The sequence below is a fragment of the Lissotriton helveticus genome, chromosome 1_1 (assembly GCF_964261635.1).
Source record: "Lissotriton helveticus chromosome 1_1, aLisHel1.1, whole genome shotgun sequence".
Taxonomy (NCBI): Eukaryota; Metazoa; Chordata; class Amphibia; order Caudata; family Salamandridae; genus Lissotriton; species Lissotriton helveticus.
Window position 1 is genome coordinate 567760096 of NC_136057.1, and position 22569 is coordinate 567782664.

Below are 22569 nucleotides of genomic sequence, written 5' to 3' on the forward strand. Positions count from 1 at the left end.
TATTCATGTACTTCAAGGATTCTTCAAGTGCATGTCAGTTCAGTTTTAACACTGCTGTTGATATGAGACGTATATCAGTGATCTAGAATATGAATGAGCAACATGAAATAGTAAGTCAATTTCCTTCATTATTATATGGGTTAGAAAAGCTCAGGACTACAAAAGTACAGTTACATATAAATGCGGATCTTCGTACTATTGCCAAAATACGCAGACGAATTCCATTTCACTTGCAAGAAACTGCTGAAGGAAAACTTAATTAATTGCTCAAACACCATATCATTGAATGCTCCACTGGTCTACCGCCATGGGTTTCTCCCATATTAATAGTGCCTAAAAGAGACAGTAAAGGAGCTGTACGCATTTGCATTGACATGCGTCAGGCCTGCAAGGCAATCAATAGAGAGGCACATTCTGGTCCGCAGATTGCTGATATGATAACTCAATTGAAAGGTGCAAAGTTTTTCTCTCGACTCAACTTAATCAAAGGATATCATGAGTTGGAACTTTAAGAGAATTGCAGGTACATTACAACCTTTTCTAAACACATTGGTCAGTTTTGATGTAATTGACTGAGTTTTGGTGTATCGTCTGCTGCAGAACGTTTCCAAGACATCATTCGACTTACCATAGAGGGTGTTGTAAATCCTTTCAAGTTTAATGATTGCATATTAGTCTTTGGAGCTACTCAGAAAGAGCAAGACAAAGCTCTCATGCAAGTATGTTATTTTCTAAATGATGCTGATTTGACCTTTAATGCTGACAAATGTGAATTTCCTAAGACTAAATAAAAATTCTTCTGCCATATATTTTCTGATGGTTGGATGACACCTGGTCCAGCTAAAGTGCAAGTGCTATCTACTACTAATCCCCCACAGGACATTTCTATGTTACGTTCATTCCTTGGAATGGCCAGTTACTGTTCAAGCTACATACAAGAATTTGCAATGGTCAGTGAACTGTTACCAGTACTCATGAAAAATAATGTGGTGTTTCAGTGATCATGTGAGTGCGAGGACAGTTTTACGAGACTCAAGCAAGCCATCAAAAATGCCACTGAAATGGCCTACTTCGATCTCAAGCTTCACACATACGTTGTAGTTGATGCTAGCCCTATTGGGTTAGGTGCAATTGGTGCACAGCATAAGAGACAGCCAAATGCCCAAAGGCATATTGTGGCTTGCACCAGCAAAAGCTTGTTCTAAACTGAATGTGCTCATTTACAACCTGACAAAGAAAGTTTGGCAGTGGCGTGGACTTGTGAATATTTCCATGTGTTCTTAAATGGAAAGGCTTTAACACTAGTGATTGATCATCGAACACTATTGACAATATTTGCCAATCCTGCAGCCAATATGCCTCCTCATATTGTACTTTGGGTTCTGAGATTACAGACTACACAATTGCTCACCATCGAAGGAAAGATACAAATCCTACTGATTATTTTTGAAGAGGGTCACAATAGGGCCCTGGAACCCTGTTTAAGATGGTTGAAGCCTACATAGATTTAATTGTAAAATAGAGCACACCAATTGCCACGTCATTAGAACAAATTGTCACTGCTACAAGCCAAGATTATGACATGCTGAAATTGATAGGCAATATTGCTCCCAGTCTTGGAACCAGCACTCTCGCCTGCTCACCAGTGACAGTGAGTACCTAAAATTCAGAAATGTCAAAGATGAATTGTCCATAACTCAGGAAGGCCTCATCTTGCAAGGTACACAAATTGCAATTCCAGAGAGTCTACGACAAGAAATTAAAGTAGCTCATGAGGGACATTGAGAAGCGGTTGTCACAAAGAGAGCTCTTCAAGACATAGTCTGGTATCCTCATCTCAACGAAAAGGTTGAAAGAAAGTTAAAGACCTGTCACTTATGCAACTGTCTCTCAACACACATTACCCAGTCCCCTTTAAACATGTCAGAATAGCCTAAACATGCTCGGGAGAGAATTGCAGTTGATTTCTTTGATCCTCTTGTGAATGGACATCATCAAAAGGTCATTGTTGATGAATACTTCTGTTTTCTATTGGTAGAAGTTATTTCATCCATCCCACAAGAAAAGGTTATTGAATGATTAAATGGCATCTTTGCAACATGGGGTGTCCCTGTTATCTTAAATTCGGACAACCCTTCAGTACTCGAGAGTTCCAGGACTTCCTTAGCCATCTCAATGTAAAGCATCAGCAAAACACTCATCTTTGGCTCCAGGCCAATGGCCTTGTGGAATGATTCATAAATACTGTAAGGAAAGCTGTGCAGCGTGCTGCATTTGAGAAGGTCCATCTCACGGTTCTTTTGAATACCACTCTTGGAGCTTACCGATCGACCCGTCTCTCGACTACAATAGAAAGCCCTGCAACCTTAATAGTTGGGAGATCCATTACAAACATGTTATCTCAACCGGCCAACCTCAGATCAAAGACTGAGAAAGATATTTGCACAGAAGATTCTGGGCACAAACGAAAAATGAAAATCGATGCTGATAAGCGACATCATGTCAAAGATATTGTTGGACCTGGCCCTTTTTGCAAGGTTATCCCCAAACTTTTTGCCTTCCTCCTGTATTTTCTGACCTGTTTTTGTTGGCTTTAGGACTGTGGGCACTTTACCACTGCTGTTCAGTGCTAAATTGCATCTGCTCTCTCCTTTAAACTGGGTACGATTGCTTTATTACTGTTTGGCATATTTAATTTACCTAAAAGTCCCCTGTACTGTGGTATCCTACTTACCCAGGGCCAGTAAATTCAATGCTACTAGTGGGCCTACAGCGCCGCTTGGGCCACCCACAGAAATAGAGCCTTTCAAACTTGTCTCAGGCCTCTGCCACTGCAGGGCTTGCATGCACAGTTTAAAGTTACATGCCACGTTTGGAACTCCCCTTTTACTACATATAGGTCAATCCTAAGGTAGGTACTAGGTAGCCCTGTGAGCAGGGTGCTGGGTAGGTAAAAGGTAGTACATGTGCCTTCATTGTGTTGCATGTCGTGGTAGTGACAAACAGCCTATTTGGTTTCTCACTGCTATGAGGCCTGCTCATTTCATAGGTCTGCGTTGGGAATTCCCTGATATGTGTTTCAGTGGTAATATCTGATCTGAAAGAAGTAGCATTGCCATGTTTGGTATGTATGGAACAGTGCTGCTAAATCCTGCTTATTGGTGAAGTTTTCATTAGTATTTTAGAATTGACACTTTTAGAAAATGGGCATTTCTATGTCTTATGACTTTGTGCTAAGCAGCCTGACTCCAATACACTCCTGGTTTACACGGGTATGTTTGTGAATTTACTCTATGCAGTCACAAAGAGATCTGAGGTGTGCCCTGCCTATCCTGATGGTCTTCCGGAGCTGGAGTGGTGGGAGGAGTTGTCACTGTCACCTGACTAGGTCTGTGCCTGGCCTATGCTCAACTGTTCGTCTATTCCTATCGGCAGGACCACCTCTCCATGTACGCCGCGTTAAAAATGCTTGTGCAGATGCCTTCCGAAATCTTCGGAATTCGTGCCACCTAAAAAGTAAAGTGCTGGCCCCCTGGAGCTTGGACTACCCTTATTCCTTTGCATACTCTGCTGGTAAAATTTAGGTCCATGTGATGTCAATTTTCAGTAACATTACAGCTGTCTTTATTCATCTACCCCTGATTTCCGGGTGGAGCCTTACATTTTTTGACTCCTGTTCTTAATATTTCCTGTATCTTCCCCAGTGATTACGACTCCTGGCACATCTTTTCTTGTGTCCCACACATGATCTGTTCGCCCTGAAGAAGGTGTGACCCATACCCTGGTTAGACACCGAAACATGTGTTGGCGCTGGAGAGCCAAGTGTCTCCTTTGTTTCCACCTTCCCTAAAGAGAAAATACTGGATTATGGACTGCATTAACATCATAAAAACTCGACATTATGAAATCTATTGCTAATCCTGTCTTATAGTCTCAACTCACTTGCATGTCGGAAGGACTATTTATCTTTGGGTTTGAAATGTACAATATTTTAATTTCATTATGAGTTCTTAGAGCGTATGAGTATGGTTGGGTTTGTGTATGTGTGGGACCTTATATGTGGCTATTTATGTTGGAATTCCAATTTGCTGTATGTTATTTTCTACAAACCTTGATTAAATGGTATAAATAAATATTATATTTTCTACATACTTGTCTCCCTACTCCATTTGGGGGAAGCTTTTGTTTGTATGGCTATGTCATAATTTATCATGAGCGCTTCATAAGCTTTTTTCAGGCAGTTTGTTTTGGTTTCTGATTGTTACCTGTGCCTGTCCTTTCACAACGCTGTCTTCACCCCCATGTACTGTGTCTGTAGCCAGGGCTGACAATTGAATGAGGGTGTTGTGCACTTCTAAAGGTTGTTTGAAGTTTGCTTCAAATCAAAGACATTTTCTGTATAAGTACATGGGACCTGATCCCATAATTTCAGACACTGCATGGGACTTGTAACCAGATGCTGCTGGCTCCACACACTGCACCAGAGGATTGCTTTGCTGTCAGAAAACCCCCCACTTGGACTTGGCTTTGTTGTGCTGACCTGCTGGAAGGACTGCTTTTTGCCTGTAAGGACTCAAATTGCTGGCCTGTTGCCTACCTTCCTGCTTGTGTGCCCCCACCAGTGTACTCAGCGTGTGTTGAGTGTTTTATTTTTCACTTCAAGTGTAGGCTAACTTGTTCCTGACTCCAAGCAGTGAGTGGCTAGCGCTGTTGTGTGCTTCTGATTTGCTATTGCCAGCATGGAGAGCACTTTTTACCTTCCCTGCAACTAACACATGGTGAGCGATTCATTATTGATGTCTCCCTTTTCAACAGTGCGTGTTCAGCGCTGTTTATGTACAGAGGGAGTGAAAGGTGTGCTTGTCTCAGGTGCTGATCATAGCACTGAAGGAAGTCCCTGCCCAGCCGATAGTGCTGGTGGAGCATTTTTCCTGGGATAACATCGCCATGCCCCAGCCCCGCCTGCACCTATGGAAGAAGTCCTGTGTGCAAAGCCACAGACAACCAATGAGGGGACAGCCTGCTTGTTGCACCATTTGTTTGAAGAGCTTCATGGAGCGCAGTTCCGAGAGGGGGACCGCCCATTCCAGTGTAGCCACTTCACTGCAGCCAGCTTTGCCCCTGTAGAGTGGGGGGCCCCAACCACGGAACCCATCCACAGCTGAAGCCCAGGTAAGAAGCGACCATGGGCCAGCCATGCTTTTACATGGTGCTGTATTGCAGCAGCTGCACTGTGCGTTCAGGAACAGCTGCCTCATTGAAATTTTGCTGTGGGGGACCCAAAGAGGTCTCCCTGCCATCATCGACAGAGCAGCCTCATTTCTATTTGCCTGAATATGGGGGACCCAGTGCAGTCTCCCCCTTTGTGTCTTCAGTGTGCGGACACCCTCCTTCAGGTTTGTCCATACCTTTGGGGCCCTGAGAAGCTAAAACCAGTAGCAGGAAAAGAGGAATACCCTCAACGGAGGTCCCGTTCTTTTTGAGTTCATCAAGTACAGTAGTTCCTGTAGTAGTAAATACCTCACATTCAAATCCAATTTCGAGAACCACTGGAATCCATCAAGATCCCCTATGATAAGGGTTGCTGTTAAATGTGTCTCACGTGTTAGTGGCCTGATTTGGCAGCCTTGTGTCAACGCTGTAAATGCACATTTGGATGCATCCCACTACCCAGTGGCTTAGGCTCAGTGGTAACCACTATGCAGAGACCCACAGGGTTGGTCCCAACACATTTTCTATTATGCTAATTTCCTCTAGTTTATCAAGCTATTTCTCCACCAATCAGGGTGAATGGCACCTAGCTATGCCATAGAGCCATGGGATTCACTGATTTCTTGATGTGCAGGGTTATTATGCTATTCTTTAGGAACTATACACCTTTAAGGAGATGGCTGAATTATTGCAATATTTGTCCCTCTTGCAAGGAATATGAGTGATAAATGTTCAGTCGTACAACAGCTGAGTAAAGTGCATGTGCTCCAGAATTTTGTGGTAACAGTCTGGGCCTGATTCTGTACCTTTATCTGAAATACAGCAGCCAGGGTTTAGAGAATCTCAATCAAGTGCATATATTCCGATTTTTGTAGACTTCATCTCTGGCACAGACATCAGTTGATGATACTTTTGTTGTTCAGTTATGTTGACGGACACCCCTGAGTCAGTTAACGCTGTGATCTGCTGGCTGTGTACCTTCACCTTGCAGGTGGGTAGATGCTTCCTCAGTTTTCCCTCTGAGTTGGCGTAGGAGATAAGGAATATATCCTCCACCTCATCCTCTGGGCCACTCTCAGCTGCTGCCAAGGCACTTAGTTCTGCTCTTGCATCTTTTCTGCCATGACATTTTCATTACTAGGGCAGCCTTGGTCTCCCACTTTTTTTTTCTTTCTGCTCCCGCTATTGACACCAATAAAATGGTTGGCTTTGCCACAATCCTTGTTACTTGTTCCTTGTGCAGGACACTTTGTCATTAACGTGTTTCCAAACCACAGTTTCCTTGGCCCGCTGCTTGCCACCTTATTCTGTCAGACCCTCCTCTTGTGACGTTCTTTGGCTTTATTGCATCCTATGTTTCCTTCTTGATGAAGGTCGTGCTCTCCAAGACTGTCTTAGTGTTTACATCAGCAAGGTCTTTTTTTTATTATTGTTTTTTTTTTTATTTGTTTTATGTCAGCAGATAGTTATACATAATATAATTCATCATAGACAAAACAATACAAATCCAGCAAAGCATCATCTTATATTGAAGGAAACAGAGTGAAGAAAAAGAGAAAGAAAAAAAAGAACCAATCATATCCAGTTAACAACTGGAGCCCAGAGTTTTTGTCCAAATGTCTTTATTTTCAACCCCTTTCGTTTATACACCGGATTCTCAAGTTGGTAAGTAGATAATAATTTTGACTGCCATTGATGAAAAACTGGAGGATCAACATCTAACCAACGAGAAGTTATACAATATCGATATACAGACATACAAATAAATAAAAAACCTTCTTCTTCAGTCGTTATTTTACCAGTTTGGTCCGACTGGATTCCAAGAATTACTAATTCTGCAGATAATTCAATTAGTATCCCTAAGCTATTATTTAGAAAAAATTGTACTTCTGTGATAAATTGGAGTAATTTAGGACAGGTAAAAAACATATGGATAGACTCCGCTGCAGTATAACTGCGTCGGTTGCACTTATCTCAACTTTTTGCTTTCCATTTAGCCAACTTAGCAGGGGTGTAGTATAAATCAAAGATGGACATGAAATGTTGGCTTTTAAACGATCCATTAAATAAAACACTGCTCGACAACTCTATTGCTCTAGGCAAGTCGACATTTTCCATTTCTAATTTTCTTTGCCATTTATCTATATATACACTCAGATCATCCTGCAATTTGTTTACCATCATCTGATATGTTACACCAATTCTACTTCCCTTTCTACTACCTTCTAACATATCCGTTTTTTCCATCATTGTTAGATTTAGAGGGCTTTTAGCCTCCAGAAAACTTCGAATTTGGAGATATTTAAAAAAAATCCGTTCTCAAATTTGTTTATTTTTGCTGCAAATAAGAATAGGAGACAAATTGCCCGTCCTGATATAAATCTCCTAATATGCGCACTCCAACGGAGTGCCATCTCAGCATTACGGGGCCTCTGAAAATTTCAGGTAAGGTCTGATTGTTCAGCATAGGTGTATAGTAATTCAGGTCCGGGCAGCAATTGAATCTTTTTTTAAACTGCTTCCAAATTTGAAATGCGGTTAGCATAATTTAAAATTTTGTTTTTATATAATAACTGGGCTCTATTATTCTCACTCGACATTGTCGTGCTTCCTTCCCCAAGACCATTTCATAAATCGACGGCCTAATTGATTCATCCATAGAAGCGTCTTGAAAAATTAAAATTCCCATATATCTTAATAAGACCGCCCAGTAATATAGCCGAAAGTTCGGTACCCCCCAGCCTCCCCTGATCCTCGGTAATGTACACCATTTAAGAGCTCTTCTAGACCTGCGGTAGCCCCAGAGGAACCTAGAGGCCCACATCAGCAATCAGTTCACTCCATGGTGGAATGGGAGTTAGGGCTGAATGCGCTAAATGCACCTCCTGAGATTGGGTAGAAGATGGGTTTCCCTGTGGATCATTGCCACCAATTTGTTGTTGGCCATCAGCCATCCTTTCTATATTGTGGTTTGTACCTGGACTTCTGACTTTCACTGGCTGTGACACCATACTAGTCTACCTTTTGTTATTTCTTTGTGTCTCTTCAACAGGTCATTGCTTCAACCTTAAATAATGTGAGTTCAGCTCTGAGCTGTTTTTAGTGTTCACTTTAGTTGCACAAATATGACCCTTGCCTGTGCTTACAGGCTGAACCAGATGTGTGCAGTGATGGGCATCTATCGTTGTGGGGTCTAGAGCACATAGACTTTACACTCAACCCCCAGCTTCCAAACTGCAGCTGCTCTGGCAGCTACAGCCCCCATGTCTATTTTCCCACTGCACACCAGTCCTGCCCCACCTTACCTCACATGCCAGTCTTTCTTTTTTGGGCTCTTCTTCGGCACCATCAAACATCCTGTGAGAGCTTTCCATTAGTGTGCTGTGCTCTGTTACAGGGCTGGGCATCTCAGTGTTATTGCAGCCTATTACTATGCTGCTTAGATTTATTGCTCTACCTGTCAACCTTGTTTTGGCCTTACACACTGTAATGTTTAATTGGTCGTGTTAGAATATAAAAAATCGTAAATGAGACGTACATATTTAGATAAAGCTTTTAAAAAATTGAATGTCATATTTTTTTTAACAGTTTACCTTTTTAGTAGGAACCTTAGAGGTCCGTTAGTAGTGCGCATTGTGTAGAATGCACAGATCTTGCACACCTCTCCAGAATAGCCTTCATGTAGGCCCTTATCCCCCCTTCCCTGTACACACCACACTCATATATGTGTGATGGAAACAGACCACAATTTATCTGTACCACTATATTTATCTCCTCAGCAAAATCTGGCCCTTGGCTTGTTTGTGACATCAGGAGCGCTTGCCATACAAGTCAAGTGGCTCACTACAACATGGATGCCGTTTGTACGCTTGAGTTTACTAGATTGACACACCTACCAAGGCCAGGGCACTGAGACATATATCATGGTCATGGCCTAATCAGGACTGCTCTAACAGAGTCAATTGGTCTATTTTCTAATGACAGAGAGCCAGGACCAAGAATTCTGTAGTGATTGATTGTACTACCCTCTACGGGACTCAAGCAGGTTCATGGGAAACTGGCACCTAAATAGAAAACAAAATCATGAAACAGCTGTAGCATTATTCAACAATTTCCATCCCTCTGGACAGAAAACACTAATAAAGAATTCATACATGATAAATGCATTTAATCTTTTACTGATTTCTTCATCCACTTTTCAACCCACCCAAATTGTAGTGTCATAAAAGCAGAAACAGACACTAATGCCAAGATCGCTTACCGATAACCTTGTTATTCTGGATCTCTTTTCCATGTCCCAGGCCTTACATTTGAGCGCACACTACGTTATGGCCAGCCCTTTGTGTAGCTCATAATTATTTTTTTCTTAATTTCCCCAGTATTCCCGTTAAAAGGGGTTCTACCCCAGTACCTACCAAGAAGCACCTACCAAAGGCAATAGCCAAAGCTGTCGAACAAGACTGGATGGGAGGCAGAGGCATGGAATGAGAAAGGGAGAATTGGAGTTATGTGAGTGCTCATATGTAATCTATTCAGAAAAGGGGGTGGTGATGGACAGAGCATCTGAATTAAACAGAACACTCATACCCAGTCAAAAGATCAGGGCTTGATCCATCACCGTTTTTTTAGCTCACTACACCATCCCAGTTTAGAACCTGGCTACATGCAAATTAGTCTGTCCCTGGCCCAGTGCATCATGGGAACAGGGCAGACCAAACTACCAAGCCAATTCTTTACTGGAAAGGAAACAAGCTTCTGGGGACCGGTTTCTGGCATTGCAGCCGTCTTCGGCCCGGCTTGCTTGAATCCTGATGGTGTAGTGAGCAAGGGACTCACATCTGAGCATACCCTGCCACTCCTATAGTGGCCAAAACGATTCAGAAAAGGGGGTGGTGATGGACAGAGCATCTGAATTAAACAGAACACTCATACCCAGTCAAAAGATCAGGGCTTGATCCATCACCGTTTTTTAGCTCACTACACCATCCCAGTTCAGAACCTGGCTACATGCAAATTAGTCTGTCCCTGGCCCAGTGCATCATGAGAACAGGGCAGACCAAACTACCAAGCCAATTCTTTACTGGAAAGGAAACAAGCTTCCGGGGACCGTTTTCTGGCATTGCAGCCGTCTTCGGCCCGGCTTGCTTGAATCCTGATGGTGTAGTGAGCAAGGGACTCACATCTGAGCATACCCTGCCACTCCTATAGTGGCCAAAACGATTCAGAAAAGGGGGTGGTGATGGACAGAGCATCTGAATTAAACAGAACACTCATACCCAGTCAAAAGATCAGGGCTTGATCCATCACCGTTTTTTAGCTCACTACACCATCCCAGTTCAGAACCTGGCTACATGCAAATTAGTCTGTCCCTGGCCCAGTGCATCATGGGAACAGGGCAGACCAAACTACCAAGCCAATTCTTTACTGGAAAGGAAACAAGCTTCCGGGGACCAGTTTCTGGCATTGCAGCCGTCTTCGGCCCGGCTTGCTTGAATCCTGATGGTGTAGTGAGCAATGGACTCACATCTGAGCATACCCTGCCACTCCTATAGTGGCCAAAACGATTCAGAAAAGGGGGTGGTGATGGACAGAGCATCTGAATTAAACAGAACACTCATACCCAGTCAAAAGATCAGGGCTTGATCCATCACCGTTTTTTAGCTCACTACACCATCCCAGTTCAGAACCTGGCTACATGCAAATTAGTCTGTCCCTGGCCCAGTGCATCATGGGAACAGGGCAGACCAAACTACCAAGCCATATCTTTACTGGAAAGGAAACAAGCTTCCGGGGATCGGTTTCTGGCTTTGCAGCCGTCTTCGGCCCGGCTTGCTTGAATCCTGATGGTGTAGTGAGCAAGGGACTCACTTCTGAGCATACCCTGCCACTCCTATAGTGGCCAAAACGATTCAGAAAAGGGGGTGGTGATGGACAGAGCATCTGAATTAAACAGAACACTCATACCCAGTCAAAAGATCAGGGCTTGATCCATCACCGTTTTTTAGCTCACTACACCATTCCAGTTCAGAAACTGACTACATACAAATTAGTCTGTCCCTGGCCCAGTGCATCATGGGAACAGGGCAGACCAAACTACCAAGCCAATTCTTTACTGGAAAGGAAACAAGCTTCCGGGGACCGGTTTCTGGCATTGCAGCCGTCTTCGGCCTGGCTTGCTTGAATCCTGATGGTGTAGTGAGCAAGGGACTCACATCTGAGCATACCCTGCCACTCCTATAGAGGCCAAAACGATTCCGAAAAGGGGGTGGTGATGGACAGAGCATCTGAATTAAACAGAACACTCATACCCAGTCAAAAGATCAGGGCTTGATCCATCACCGTTTTTTAGCTCCCTACACCATCCCAGTTCAGAACCTGGCTACATGCAAATTAGTCTGTCCCTGGCCCAGTGCATCATGGGAACAGGGCAGACCAAACTACCAAGCCAATTCTTTACTGGAAAGGAAACAAGCTACCGGGGACCGGTTTCTGGCATTGCAGCCGTCTTCGGCCTGGCTTGCTTGAATCCTGATGGTGTAGTGAGCAAGGGACTCACATCTGAGCATACCCCGCCACTCCTATAGTGGCCAAAACGATTCAGAAAAGGGGGTGGTGATGGACAGAGCATCTGAATTAAACAGAACACTCATACCCAGTCAAAAGATCAGGGCTTGATCCATCACCGTTTTTTAGCTCACTACACCATCCCAGTTCAGAACCTGGCTACATGCAAATTAGTCTGTCCCTGGCCCAGTGCATCATGGGAACAGGGCAGACCAAACTACCAAGCCAATTCTTTACCGGAAAGGAAACAAGCTTCCGGGGACCGGTTTCTGGCATTGCAGCCGTCTTCGGCCCGGCTTGCTTGAATCCTGATGGTGTTGTGAGCAAGGGACTCACATCTGAGCATACCCTGCCACTCCTATAGTGGCCAAAACGATTCAGAAAAGGGGGTGGTGATGGACAGATCATCTGAATTAAACAGAACACTCATACCCAGTCAAAAGATCAGGGCTTGATCCATCACCGTTTTTTAGCTCACTACACCATCCCAGTTCAGAACCTGGCTACATGCAAATTAGTCTGTCCCTGGCCCAGTGCATCATGGGAACACGGCAGACCAAACTACCAAGCCAATTCTTTACTGGAAAGGAAACAAGCTTCCGGGGACCGGTTTCTGGCATTGCAGCCGTCTTCGGCCCGGCTTGCTTGAATCCTGATGGTGTAGTGAGCAAGGGACTCACATCTGAGCATACCCTGCCATTCCTATAGTGGCCAAAACGATTCAGAAAAGGGGGTGGTGATGGACAGAGCATCTGAATTAAACAGAACACTCATACCCAGTCAAAAGATCAGGGCTTGATCCATCACCGTTTTTAAGCTCACTACACCATCCCAGTTCAGAACCTGGCTACATGCAAATTAGTCTGTCCCTGGCCCAGTGCATCATGGGAACAGGGCAGACCAAACTACCAAGCCAATTCTTTACTGGAAAGGAAACAAGCTTCCGGGGACCGGTTTCTGGCATTGCAGCCGTCTTCGGCCCGGCTTGCTTGAATCCTGATGGTGTAGTGAGCAAGGGACTCACATCTGAGCATACCATGCCACTCCTATAGTGGCCAAAACGATTCAGAAAAGGGGGTGGTGATGGACAGAGCATCTGAATTAAACAGAACACTCATACCCAGTCAAAAGATCAGGGCTTGATCCATCACCGTTTTTTAGCTCCCTACACCATCCCAGTTCAGAACCTGGCTACATGCAAATTAGTCTGTCCCTGGCCCAGTGCATTATGGGAACAGGGCAGACCAAACTACCAAGCCAATTCTTTACTGGAAAGGAAACAAGCTTCCGGGGACCGGTTTCTGCCATTGCAGCCGTCTTCGGCCTGGCTTGCTTGAATCCTGATGGTGTAGTGAGCAAGGGACTCACATCTGAGCATACCCTGCCACTCCTATAGTGGCCAAAACGATTCAGAAAAGGGGGTGGTGATGGACAGAGCATCTGAATTAAACAGAACACTCATACCCAGTCAAAAGATCAGGGCTTGATCCATCACCGTTTTTTAGCTCACTACACCATCCCAGTTCAGAACCTGGCTACATGCAAATTAGTCTGTCCCTGGCCCAGTGCATCATGGGAACAGGGCAGACCAAACTACCAAGCCAATTCTTTACTGGAAAGGAAACAAAATTCCGGGGACCGGTTTCTGGCATTGCAGCCGTCTTCGGCCCGGCTTGCTTGAATCCTGATGGTGTAGTGAGCAAGGGACTCACATCTGAGCATACCCTGCCACTCCTATAGTGGCCAAAACGATTCAGAAAAGGGGGTGGTGATGGACAGAGCATCTGAATTAAACAGAACACTCATACCCAGTCAAAAGATCAGGGCTTGATCCATCACCGTTTTTAAGCTCACTACACCATCCCAGTTCAGAACCTGGCTACATGCAAATTAGTCTGTCCCTGGCCCAGTGCATCATGGGAACAGGGCAGACCAAACTACCAAGCCAATTCTTTACTGGAAAGGAAACAAGTTTCCGGGGAACGGTTTCTGGCATTGCAGCCGTCTTCAGCCCGGCTTGCTTGACGGCTGTAATGCCAGAAACCGGTCCCCGGAAGCTTGTTTCCTTTCCAGTGAAGAATTGGCTTGGTAGTTTGGTCTGCCCTGTTCCCATGATGCACTGGGCCAGGGACAGACTAATTTGCATGTAGCCAGGTTCTGAACTGGGATGGTGCAGTGAGCTAAAAAACGGTGATGGATCAAGCCCTGATCTGTTGACTGGGTAGGAGTGTTCTGATTAACTCAGATACTCTGTCCATCACCACCCCCTTTTTGAAATTATTTTGGCCACCATAAGTGTGGAAGGGTATGCTCAGACATGAGTCCCTTGCTCACTGCACCATCAGGATTCAAGCAAGCCGGGCCGAAGACGGCTGTAATGCCAGAAACCAGTCCCCGGAAGCTTGTTTCCTTTCCAGTGAAGAATTGGCTTGGTAGTTTGGTCTGCCCTGTTCCCATGATGCACTGGGCCAGGGACAGACTAATTTGCATGTAGCCAGGTTCTGAACTGGGATGGTGCAGTGAGCTAAAAAACGGTGATGGATCAAGCCCTGATCTGTTGACTGGGTAGGAGTGTTCTGATTAACTCAGATACTCTGTCCATCACCACCCCCTTTTTGAAATTATTTTGGCCACCATAAGTGTGGAAGGGTATGCTCAGACATGAGTCCCTTGCTCACTGCACCATCAGGATTCAAGCAAAGACGGCTGTAATGCCAGAAACCGGTCCCCGGAAGCTTGTTTCCTTTCCAGTGAAGAATTGGCTTGGTAGTTTGATCTGCCCTGTTCCCATGATGCACTGGGCCAGGGACAGACTAATTTGCATGTAGCCAGGTTCTGAACGGGGATGGTGCAGTGAGCTAAAAAACGGTGATGGATCAAGCCCTGATCTGTTGACTGGGTAGGAGTGTTCTGATTAACTCAGATACTCTGTCCATCACCACCCCCTTTTTGAAATTATTTTGGCCACCATAAGTGTGGAAGGGTATGCTCAGACATGAGTCCCTTGCTCACTGCACCATCAGGATTCAAGCAAGCCGGGCCGAAGACGGCTGTAATGCCAGAAACCGGTCCCCTGAAGCTTATTTCCTTTCCAGTGAAGAATTGGCTTGGTAGTTTGGTCTGCCATGTTCCCATGATGCACTGGGCCAGGGACAGACTAATTTGCATGTAGCCAGGTTCTGACCTGGGATGGTGCAGTAAGCTAAAAAACGGTGATGGATCAAGCCCTGATCTGTTGACTGTTTAGGAGTGTTCTGATTAACGCAGATAATATGTCCATCACCACCCCCTTTTTGAAATTATTTTGGCCACCATAAGTGTGGAAGGGTATGCTCAGACATGAGTCCCTTGCTCACTGCACCATCAGGATTCAAGCAAGCCGGGCCGAAGACGGCTGTAATGCCAGAAACGGGTCCCTGGAAGCTTGTTTCCTTTCCAGTGAAGAATTGGCTTGGTAGTTTGGTCTGCCCTGTTCCCATGATGCACTGGGCCAGGGACAGACTAATTTACATGTAGCCAGGTTCTGAACTGGGATGGTGCAGTGAGCTAAAAAACGGTGATGGATCAAGCCCTGATCTGTTGACTGGGTAGGAGTGTTCTGATTAACTCAGATACTCTGTCCATCGCCACCCCCTTTTTGAAATTATTTTGGCCACCATAAGTGTGGAAGGGTATGCTCAGACATGAGTCCCTTGCTCACTGCACCATCAGGATTCAAGCAAGCCGGGCCGAAGACGGCTGTAATGCCAGAAACGGGTCCCTGGAAGCTTGTTTCCTTTCCAGTGAAGAATTGGCTTGGTAGTTTGGTCTGCCCTGTTCCCATGATGCACTGGGCCAGGGACAGACTAATTTACATGTAGCCAGGTTCTGAACTGGGATGGTGCAGTGAGCTAAAAAACGGTGATGGATCAAGCCCTGATCTGTTGACTGGGTAGGAGTGTTCTGATTAACTCAGATACTCTGTCCATCGCCACCCCCTTTTTGAAATTATTTTGGCCACCATAAGTGTGGAAGGGTATGCTCAGACATGAGTCCCTTGCTCACTGCACCATCAGGATTCAAGCAAGCCGGGCCGAAGACGGCTGTAATGCCAGAAACCAGTCCCCGGAAGCTTGTTTCCTTTCCAGTGAAGAATTGGCTTGGTAGTTTGGTCTGCCCTGTTCCCATGATGCACTGGGCCAGGGACAGACTAATTTGCATGTAGTCAGGTTCTGAACTGGGATGGTGCAGTGAGCTAAAAAAACGGTGATGGATCAAGCCCTGATCTGTTGACTGGGTAGGAGTGTTCTGATTAACTCAGATACTCTGTCCATCACCACCCCCTTTTTGAAATCATATGTAATCTAGGCATTACTTTCTCATCTGCTTCCCTCATTCCGTCCTTACATATGCGGACATACCTCAGTAGACACAGTAGCTTTGGAGTAGCACAAAAAAGGCACAGACATCTACAGACTGCTGAAAACACTGCACACTTGTAACGAAACTGAAGCTCACCTAAGCACACATAACTGGAATCAGGACACACTCACCAAAGGACAAAGAATCATGTGGCCCCCACATCTGTAATGGTAGCCAAATGCTGAGGAAGTGGCTGGTGTAGCTGTCTGACAAATGCCTTCAGAACCATAGACTAGCTTCAAACACTCCCAACAAAGACACTGAGCACCATCAGAAGCACCAGAGTTCTAACTGGATGCCTGGAGCAAAAGCCTTGAATAGACAGAAAGCCTATTGTTGCTCCCTTATCATAGTCGGGAGAATTCATGGTCACTACCAGCAACTCTCGAGACCAAAGGGACGCTCCTGTTTCAGATGGGCAGGCACCAACTGCAAATCTAGTTCCACCAAAATCATCAGAGACACCAGAATGTTGCTGTTGTCCTTGTTGGACACTGGGTCCTGCGAATGGAGAATGCCACATAAGACAGGACGCAGGTAGAGCCAATGCAAAGCACAGGAGACTACAATAGCAACTTGCAGGGGGAGACCAAGAGTAGAGCAAGTCATAACAAACATCCCCCTGTTACAAGATCAGAGTAAGTCATCATAGAGACACAAGCTGAAAAGATCACCTGCACATATATCCAGCATCAGGCTAACATCAATAGATTGGCCTGGAGTACTCATGTAATACCACATATGAAACACATGGTCCAGAGTCAAGGGCATTCTTCCCACTTCCAAATGAAATCTGCCTCCAATACACTTTAGATTCTAGGACAGCTCCAACCAGGACTTAAAACATTGACCAGGATGCCCAGAAAACCCAACAAGGAACACACCTCCTAAACACCCAATGCAGTCTTCTCCAGGGATCGAGAAAGGACCAGCCAGTTATGCAGGAGTGTGGGTGAAGACTAATTACTCAGTCTTGCAACACTCCACTCACTAGGGCTAGCATCTTGGAAACGTCCGTGTAGCAGACATCAGGCCAAAGGTAAGGACATCAAAGAGGACTTAGGAGGGCAGGATTGCAAAGCATCGATAAGGACGATGAGGATGCCAACCTCGGATGTGAAGATAAGCAACCCTGGTTTCAAGGCTTACCTACACAATCCAGTTCACAGTCTTCAAATACGTAAAGAAAAAGTAACTGCTGTCACCTTTGGTATCATGAACGTATGGGAGCAAAACACAATGGGCTTTTTCTCAAAGGAAGCAAGAGAAATAGCAAATTTGTTCAGCATGGCCTTAACACCCAACCAGTGGGTGGCCTGCCAGCTTAGATCTAAAGGTCATGGAGTAGATAGTGTTCCAGAACTCAGCTGAGATTATGATAACTCAGTCTTGTAATGGCTTGAATCCTCTTGAGCCATGGTAAACCTTATTAATGTAAAGCATGGTTTCCAGCATGATGTAGTGTGGTGGCCATCTTGGAATTCTATTTTTTTCAGCTATACCATTCCAAGATGGCCATGGCAGTGCATCGACAAACAATGTGATGCAACAAGGTGCCCACTTTGAAACAATATAACTCTAACAAGTGGTTTAAAAAACCAAGGGCAGACAGACAGTTTTGGCTTAGCATATGGGTTTAGCGCACAATGACAACTCCATTTCCACCCTTGGCAAAACAAGAACTCTTGAAGTGGGTGGAAGACTCTTGCTATTTCTCGCAAAAAATACTGTTATCCATTCACCCTGCCATGCCTTTCGGTTAAATGTTGACATTCAGATCCATCTATTCTTTTTCGGCCATTTACAGTTTAATTCTGAATTAAGATTTTAAGTGTGATTTTAATATCGCCTTGCCTTTTCACAATATTTGACCTGTATCAACTTTCTGTGCAAAGGATATTGTTAACGTTTAACATGATACTTTTGAGGCCTATGGTATCCACAGCTTCTCATGGCAGGGTCTTCACCATTTCTTCCTGTTTCTTGTCAGATAGTAGTATTTGTTCCTGAGAATTTTTGAGATTACAGAGAGATCTCGCTGGAAATGTAGACATAAATTAGGCATGTTTCTAATAATGTAGCTGCCTACACACAACAGGTCCTTTCAGAGTTGGCTCCCTAAATCGTATTGATTCGGATGATAATTAGATGTTGCAGCTGATTTATACATCAGGAGGCCACACCACTAGGTAGCTTCTGAAAAGTTGCTAAGGATAAAAATTAATCACTTGATGTTGAATTAAATTGGATATGGGAATTCAATGTATTCCATTGCATTCACAAAGCATGCTTCAGTCAGTATTGTGGGATGGTTTCTTCCAAATATAAGTTGAGAATAGCTGTATGTTCAGAAAGTGCATGCTCTTCTGGCAGTAGAATGTGTTACATAGTGAAGATAGTTTCTAGTAGACAAGAAGGCTGAGGGTCACCAACACTTTATGACGTTTTTTTTAAACAAGACTTGAAGTGTTGGGTTCACAAACACAGTTACTGGATGCTTATGAAATGGGAGCTAAAATCTGCTATCAGACCCTAATTAACACACATTGTTGTGTGTACATCAACCCTGTTCACACAAATGCCTAGATGCATCATTGAGAATTGCATTCGCAAACGGTGCGAATCGCATTGTTTGGCCGTTTGCGAATGCAATTGACTAATCTGGAATGCATCATGCATTTCGCAGTTTTAGGAATCGCAACCATGTTGCGATTTCTAAAATTGCGATTACATTTAAGAAATCGCAATGACAGATTTCTTAAATGCAATGCATGATCATTTTTTAATTGCGAATTCACAATTTGGAAGTGGTAAATTAGCATGAAGTTGAACTTCATGCTAATTTACGGAAAACTGTCAAATATGCACAAATTGCATTTTTGAAAGTTATAATGTACCCACACACATGCCCTTGGGGCATGTGTGTGTGTAAATTGCATTTACAATTACATTTCAGAGGTGCAGGGAGGGGTTCTTTGGCCCCCCCCCTGCACCCTTGAAATTGCATTCACATTTTGCGAATCGCAATTTGAAATTCGCAAAATGTGAATGCCTTCCCATTCATTCCTATGGGCCTTTTGGCCCATAGGAATCAATGGGAAGGGTTTTCCTTAATTGCGATTTGTGAATCGCAATTAAGGAAAAATACCGAATCGCAAAAATAAATGCGAATTGTTAATGCATTGCATTTTGCGATTCCTAAATTGCGATTCCTTAATTTTCGCAATTTAGGAATCGCAAAAAAAAAACGTTGCTGAATCTACCCGAAAGTGCATAGGCAACTTTCACTTCATTGGAAAATGTGCAGCCACTGAAGATCTTCATTGGTCCTGATTATAGCATGCATAGCTAACTAGGTTGATGATTTTAGATAGTTTTACATTTCTTGGTCTACTGGTCATAGTGCAAGGTACTTAAAGTAAGAAACTCTCCTGACACATTAGTGTAAGAAATCAAATTGATGGTGTAGGAGGCAACAGTGTCGATGTGAAATGTGAATGACATCTGATAGAACCTAAAAGGATATTCTCTGACTAATATGTTGATAGTTTGGCCAAGAACAAAATGTATGCTACTGGGAAATACCAACAGTATGTTAGGTAACAATACTCGCAAACAAGCATTTGCAAAGCAAATGGGTCTGGCATTGGATGCCATCCTTTGCCTTTATCAATTCTTGTATTGTTGTGTCACGATTTTTATAAAGCATTGTTGTGTTGTTGAATCTATGATAGAAACACATCATGGATGCAGAGCATAAGTGACACTATGTTGCTTACTCATTTACTATGTATATTTTCCCCTGGTATCTTTGCAGTATTTTATGTTTTTGAACACTGTAACTCTATATTTTCCCTCAGATTCGGACAGCGGGATCACGCATGGACACATGGGATACTTATTTTCTAAGATGTACTCCATTTCAGATGACAAGTATGGATGCCTGGCAGGCAACATCCCTGCCCTTGAACTAATGGCACTGTATGTGGCTGCCGCCATGCATGACTATGATCACCCTGGAAGAACGAATGCCTTTCTGGTAGCAACTAGTGCACCCCAGGTCAGTTCAATTAATGTTTTTAATTAACAGTTTGAATTGAGAACACTTTTTCACATGAATGTTTTTTAAAGAAAACAACACACTTCTTTTACATTGTATTATGTATCCCTCTCTGAAGTAAATAAAATATTCATCCACATTTAGAAAAATGGATGAGGAAAATGGCTACCATTTTCCAACATTTTAGGTTGTTTCTTTTACATTTCAGGGGGATCATTGAAAGGGTAAAGTCGCGGCTCGAGTGACTGGAGTGGTCTCTGTTATGGGGAAAGGTTGTATGTTGCAGTTTGTTGCGGAATGTGTGGGATCTACGGCTTTGAGGAATACTTTAGATATATGGCTTTTATAGCAAAACGTGGAAGAACATTATATTACAGTGTGATGTAGGATAAGAAATAAGGGGAAAAACTCAAGCTTTTGGAAGATATCGTGGTTAATGCACTCCATGAAAGAGACAGGTGAGTTTATTAGCAGTAGTGGCTGGTGAAGTTTGAGAGTGGTAGGGCTGGACTCGTCCTTTGGGGATTAGAGTATGTAGGGAGGCCTGTCGCGGGGTGCGGCATGGTATTTTCGGGGAGGCCCGTCACCATTTTCTGTGCAAGACTAATTTTTAATAATCTGATAAAATTATGCATTGTCTAATGCACCACAGTTATGGCTGTCTTCTAGTGCCCACACAATACCATGGTTTAATGGTTTTTGGTGGCATTACGCCCCATGACATTCATAGCTAAAATGCATTCACCATAAGCAAGGGGACTACCTGTACCATAGAATCTGCTCATTAGTGGCTGATTTACACAAAGTAAAACTAGAAAACAGGCATAATTCAGGGCTTACACAACCTAAATTATGTGATCTTAGGCAAACATTTTATCTCACCAAAGCTCTTTTCATCATTTTCGGGTATGAAAGCATACTAAATCAAATATGCATGTTCAGAATGCCAGTTGTACAAAAACTGGCATTCATGTCGAATTCTGCAGTTTCTTTATAAAAACTACCCAGAAATGCACAAATAGGTAAAAACCAAAGGCTTAACATAAAGAAAGTCTAACAGACACTCAATTGCTGTCTGATTTGTAAGGTGAAACCAGAAAATGTGAATAAATCAGTGCTTTTCACTTTCAGAAAACAAAAAAAACATTATCACAAACGTATGAAAGCACTTTCAAATATGTGCATTCAGAAAACCAGCTATACAAAAATCCTCATGCGTGGATATGAAAGTACTTTAAAATATGTGCGTGGCCGTGAAGGCCGGTATTACATAAATCATTACGGTCAATCAAAGCACTTTCAAATGGGTGCATTAGTGTCAGTTGTGTACACAGACCATTAGCACTGCCTACGAGGTGAGTTTAAACACTCGCATTATAAAAACTACAGTGAAATGCATGAAGAGAAAAAACTAAAGCACACAAACAATTGCTAATCTAAAGATTTTTGAGGGGCAGACGGAGCCGTAAAATGTAAAACTCTCACCTCGTGGTCCACTGGTTTGCAGGGCACCACCTGGAGTCTCCAGACACCCTCCCAAGTCACACACAATTGTATTGCGCCTCAGCACCACCTTAGCTAATGCTGCCGCGAGTCTCCTCCTAGCAGCCAGAGAGTACTGCTCTGTTGTGTCATACATGTGTTTTATACCACAACTAATCATGGCCCTTACAAAATGCAGCGTGGTATCAGTCTGTGCCGTGTCTTTAAAAATAACAAACTACGCAGACTCGAGTTTTTGACTTCCCCTGCTCTTTCCCAACTCGTCACAGGGTGGGACCAACCCTGTGACGAGTTGGGAAAGGGAAAGGGTAAGGGTGACTGTGCTCTCATTTCCCTGAGTGACATGAAGCCCTAGCACTGAGGGGCTTCAATCTAAAACGCCCGGGGGTAATTTTACTCGGACGTCCTGGGGGGGGGGGGTGGAGCCTGGCCCTCAATGCTATGTGTTTACCGAGCTGATGACCTCACAGGCCTCAGGACTGTGAAATCATCAGCCCGGCAACTAGTGGAAATGTTGCGAGCGCCCAGGCAAGAAGTGTCATTCAGCGTCATTAACGGTGAGTTGCAATTGGAAGTGTGCAGCAGTCCCGGCTCCTGGCCCCAGAAAGAAAAAAAAACAAATGCTTTGTGTAAATGAATGCAGCGGGAAGCCCAAAAATAAATTAACTATGAGTTTGGTTTTAATTTGGAGATAGTTGGGGTGAAAGTAATGGGGGCGGAGCCCCGGGGCCCTAGACGAGAAACCGCCACTGTTTATTAGCATAGAAGAAGCAGACGCGAGGGGTGCAGTGCCACTGGAAGAAGGATTAAAGTTTATTATACAAGTGAGT

At 44.0% G+C, this 22569-nt stretch overlaps 1 protein-coding gene across 3 annotated transcripts in view; it reads left to right on the forward strand.

Annotated features, from left to right (window-relative positions):
- The window catches only part of PDE3A (phosphodiesterase 3A), a 1456379-nt gene that overhangs the window by 1299028 nt on the left and 134782 nt on the right, over positions 1-22569 (forward strand). For all 3 annotated transcript variants that reach the window (XM_078674052.1, XM_078674054.1, XM_078674053.1), the window contains one exon: positions 20037-20236. In XM_078674052.1, coding sequence (XP_078530178.1) covers positions 20037-20236 — 200 coding nt within the window. The remainder of the gene's footprint in view (positions 1-20036; positions 20237-22569) is intronic.